This window comes from Halyomorpha halys, unplaced genomic scaffold, assembly GCF_000696795.3.
Source record: "Halyomorpha halys isolate HHAL.00 unplaced genomic scaffold, Hhal_1.1 Scaffold159.1, whole genome shotgun sequence".
Classification (NCBI taxonomy): domain Eukaryota; kingdom Metazoa; phylum Arthropoda; class Insecta; order Hemiptera; family Pentatomidae; genus Halyomorpha; species Halyomorpha halys.
The window spans coordinates 605,153-610,316 of record NW_027109188.1 but is presented as its reverse complement, the minus strand read 5'-3'; the positions used below and the strand labels follow the sequence as shown (position 1 = coordinate 610,316).

At 29.6% G+C, this 5,164-nt stretch overlaps 1 protein-coding gene across 1 annotated transcript in view; it reads left to right on the top strand.

Annotated features, from left to right (window-relative positions):
- LOC106678779 (esterase FE4) overlaps nucleotides 1-5,164 on the top strand; it is a 24,074-nt gene that overhangs the window by 6,152 nt on the left and 12,758 nt on the right. The window contains exons 3-4 of the mRNA XM_014417524.3: nucleotides 871-1,027; nucleotides 4,955-5,140. Of these exons, the coding sequence (XP_014273010.1) occupies nucleotides 871-1,027; nucleotides 4,955-5,140 (343 nt within the window). The remainder of the gene's footprint in view (nucleotides 1-870; nucleotides 1,028-4,954; nucleotides 5,141-5,164) is intronic.

Sequence of the window (5,164 nt, the reverse complement as noted above, 5' to 3'; positions counted from 1 at the left end):
GTATGTATGAGATCATTTATCAATATTACCTATTGCCCACAACTGTGTGGCAGATTGTAATATCTATCAATAAATAAATCTATCAATTTAAAAAAAAAAAAAAAAAAAAAAAAATGAACTGAAAATCAGTAGTTAGTGCATTTATTATGGGAAATCTCAAAAACCATTCAACGTTCAAGATATTTTTTAAAACTGAAATTAATGGACGTTTAAATTAATGGGAAGTTGTTTATGACGTTTTTCTCCGTGAGAAAAATAATGTTCATGATATTTGCTAAAATAAATTGATTTCTAGTCGTGGAGAATTATTAAAAAATAAAAGTTATAAACATAACACATTAAACTATTTTTGATTCGGAGCTAATAAAGATCTGTACATCTCATGGTTCCTGAAAGATTTCCCACAATGAATTCACTAACTATTTTTCAGTACATTTTTTATGAAATATTGCTTTTTAAAAAGCTATATCTCGGGAACTATTGAACGTAAATAGTTCTATTAAGGCTCGTATTTTAGCGAATTTACTATAATTTAAATGATTTTATGTTAGGTTTTCTAGCGTTAAAGGTAGTTTCAATAATACAGAACTACGAATGAAAAAATATTTTTATTTTTTTATTTTAACACAGCGGCCCTTTTTTATTCAACTAACTATAATTGGCAGACTCATTAATTAAGACTATTAATTATACGTAGTTTTCATTAAAGTTATAATAAATTGGGGTGAAATGACTCACTTTTTTTTTTCCATAGGTTTATTGTACTTTTAAACAATATTGTTTTATACAATATATATATAACACTTGATAGTATTTGCTTATATTTATTCAACATTACCATTAAATAAAAGAATTAATATTTGTTTTCAGTTGGACACAACAGCAGCAGACCAGAAACCTTTGGACGTCATTGCTTTTATCCACGGTGGAGCGTTCATGGTAGGGAGTTCCACTGACCAGGGGTTCGAAAAGGTCCTGGACAGAGATATTGTTTTGGTCTCCTTCAACTACCGCCTCGGACCCTTAGGTTAGTTCTGTCTTATATCTACCGAGTCTTGGTCATTACAGACTAAATAAGAGTCTATATTTTAGAAGAAGATGATATTTTTGCGGTCTCTAGATTAAGTAATAATAATTAAGTCTTTATTTATTCTGATAAGTCCTTATAGAATAATAAATAATTTTAAAGATTAGTTACTCTAGGGTTCGACGCCGATACCAGGAATGGCTCTCAACACTCATCTACCCAATGACTGGGCCACATCCAGGTTGTCCCTTACTATGCTAGTTTCTACAGATGCTTAATTTGAGGGCTTAAATACTGTTTTGATAAAGGAGAAAAAAGGAAAATGTGAACATGAAATGTAATATGACTGATAAAAATAAATTAATACAATATTTCATGAAAGAAAGATGAAAATCATAAATCAATTATAGACCAAACACATGTAACTAACATTAATTAGTGAATTGCATACAAAACTCTACAAAATAAAAACCTAACCTAAATTGTTCTTGAAAGATAAAACATTAATAAATTAATAAAATTTAAGGACTATTATTATAAATATGGAACCAATAGTACACAAGAGCCGGAAAGAAAAAAAGGCAGTTATCACACCCCAATGTTTGATTACTTCAATGAAAACTAGGTATAATTACGAGTCAAAATTGATGAGTCTGCCAAGTATAGTTAGGGGGAATAAGAAATGGCGGCTGTTTCAAAACCTTAAAAAAAACATTAATTTTTCATTCGGAGATCAATATCTTAAAAACTACCAACAGCATTAGAAAATCTAAGATAACATTATTTAAAGAAGAGCAAATTTGCTGAAATATTAGACCTAAAAGAGCTATTTACGTTAAATAGTTTTCGAGAGATAGCTTTTTAAAAAGCAACATTTCTTAAAAATCTACTGAAAGATTAGTAGTTAGTTAATTTATTTTGGGAAATCCATATCTCAGAATTATGTGATGTACAGATGTCTATTAGCACTCAAATTAAAGCTAGTTGAATGGACTATAAAGAAGTTTATGACATTTACCTTCGTAGGAATAGTAGTTTTCATAATATTTGCCAAAATAAATTGATTTATAGTTGTTCGGACAATAAGTTTGATTTAGGAAAAACTTCATTTCAGAAACTATTGGACGTACAGATGTCTACCACCGCGCAAATTAAAGCTAGTTAAATTTACTACAAAATAGTTAATTTTGTTTATCTTTGTAGGAGTAGTAGTTTTTATGATATTTGACAAAATAAACTCACAAAATGCTAATTTCTTGTTGTTCGTGTAAAATGTTGGATTTTTGAAAAAATATATCTCTAGATCCATAAGACGCACATATGTCTGCTAACACTCAAAACAAAGGAAATTTAATTTACTATAAAGTAGTTCATGACACTTTTCTTCGTAGGTGTAGTAGTTTTTATGATATTCACATATGAATATAAATTTGGCAAATTCAAATCCGAACAACTATAAATCAATTTATTTTAGCAAATTTCATGTAAACTATTACTCCAACGAAGATGAACATCATAAAATACTTTATAGCTCATTAAACTAGCTTTAATTTGAGTGCTAATAGACATCTGTATCATTTTTTCAGACATCAATTGAGATATATTTTTTCAAAATAAATTCACTAACTACTGATCTTTCAGTAGGTCCCATACAACATTTTTGTGAAATGTTGCTTTTTAAAAAGCTATATCTAGAAAACTATTTAGCGTAAATAGCTTTAATAGTGCTTATATTTTAGAAAATTTACTTTTCCTTAAATGACGTTCTCTTAGGTTTTCTTGTGTTGTTCCTACTTTTTATAATATAGGGATCCGAATGAAAAAATAGTTTTTTTTATCGCTTTGAAACAGCCGCCATGTTTTATTCCCCCTACCTATACTTGACAGACTCATCAATTTTGACTAGTAATTATACATAGTTTTCTATAAAGTAATCCAAAATTGGGGTGAGATAACTGCCTTTTTTCTCCTCTTGGGCTCTTGTACTATAAGGAATAATATAATGTGAATGTAGCAGAGGTGAAAAACTTGATGTGCAGGGGTGACTGTAGGTTGATCATCAGAATAAATAGGTGGGTGCACTTGATAAAGATGTTGATATTGGTGAAGACGGTAGAACATGAAATCAGAGTAACATTATACACTGTGCAAGATAGATCATAGTTAAGGTTAACAGCATAAGAGGTTAGAAGTGCAGTAGGTAACAATCATCTCTTCTTACAACAACCTGTTTTAAGTTTAACACTAATACAGAGGTTAAATTAAATTTATGAGAAATACAATGGTACATTATTTAAAGATAGAAAAGATTGAAATAAACGTAAAACAAAATACATGGAAAGAGAGGGAGGTAGGAAATTAACAATTATAAATTAAATACATTAAAAGAGGGGCGTTAACAGCGACCGTTCCAACCAAAATCTACAATTCAGTCTTGAGGCAATCCTCGGATGTTTATCTGTCAGTGTTACTAACTTTTTATGGATATATCGTTACTAAACCATACAAAGCCCATTGTATTCGCTATAACCTAAATTATATTTACTGACTGCAGTTCAGCATTGAGTAGCCTTATGAATTCTTCTTTAATTCATCATTATTCGCTCCGAATATTTTATACAATACTTTATTTTTATAAACCGTAAGGCACTGTTTCTCCTATTGTGACATTGATTGCTATTTCCACAGATATATTAGGAATAATGTTGTTTTAATTATTGCTTATTAACCTGGATAAGAAAGATGACTTGAAATTTAAATTAAAATAGCTAGTTTTGTGTAAAAAAAAAAAATTAAAAAATGAAGATAACGAAAATTATAAACAAAAATTTTTATTACGTTGCTTAGCAATTCGTATTTGAGAGATTCTCGAAGTGAGGATAAAAATCTTAATTTTTTATACTGGCAAGAATACAACAGTTTAACCAAAAATAACCGAAACAAAATGCAATCAGGAAAGATCTCGCGAGGTCTCGGCATTTACCTCTCGAATCAGATCCTTTCCTTTTTTTCCTTTAATTATTCATTAAATTCTTCTGGATATTATTGGATCTTTACTGAATGGGTTTTCATCAATATGATGAGATATAGTGAAAATTATTTATTGTAATGAATCGTTACCAAAGTTTTGTATAATAACAATAATCATATTCCAGTCATTGATTGTCATCTATTTGTTATCACTACTGTAAGGATAAACGTATTTTAAGAATTGTTTTATAGTTATTTTATTAAACTGGTAGAAATATTATAATTGTTATTATACCAATGACTAGTAAGAAGAACAGCTTTAGTGTGATAATTAAAGATATATGTATACTAAGGTATTTGTATTAAATAAGAAAATAGAGGATAGTTAATTTAATTCTTGTATGCATAATGTGAATAATGTAAATTTATATTGTAGATAACCAGATGGCCCCGAAACGTCGTTGATGATTCATAAAAATTTAGAATTTTAACAAGGAACAGTATTCTCACTACATCTTCAATATTCTGTATTTATAGCTAACAATGAGAGTTTTTAATTTTTCAAATTGGAAAAAAAAATAAAGGCTCTTTAGAGGAAGATTTTCGAAAATTTGGTTAAAATGAGAATATAGTCAAGCTGATATTAAATATAACTTTGTGGTACATTGATATATAGAATTTAATCAAAATAGTTCGAGCCATTTTCGGGAAAATTGATTCTATATAGTTGCAATTCAGGTCTATATATTTTATATCGAAAGTTGCTGTTGATATAAGTTGTTATACATCTGCTTTAAATGTGCAATTACTGTTTCGTACAACATTTTGTTTTTGAGCAAGACTTACCACTCAAACCATTTTGCGAAACTTTGTTATTTGGACTCTTGGAGTGTAAACTCGACGAAACTCTATATTCCTTATGTAGGTGATAGTAAAAATGATATGTTTTCTACTTAGGTTTCTTCAGTACTGGCGACGAAGCTGTCCCCGGTAACAACGGGATGAAGGATCAGGTACTCGCTTTAAAATGGATCCAACAGAACATAGCAGCCTTCGGTGGAGACCCCAACAGCGTGACATTGGCAGGACTTTCGGCAGGAGCTGCGAGTGTCCATTATCATGTTTTGTCTCCACTCAGCAAGGGTAAGCCTATCAACTATCATGTTT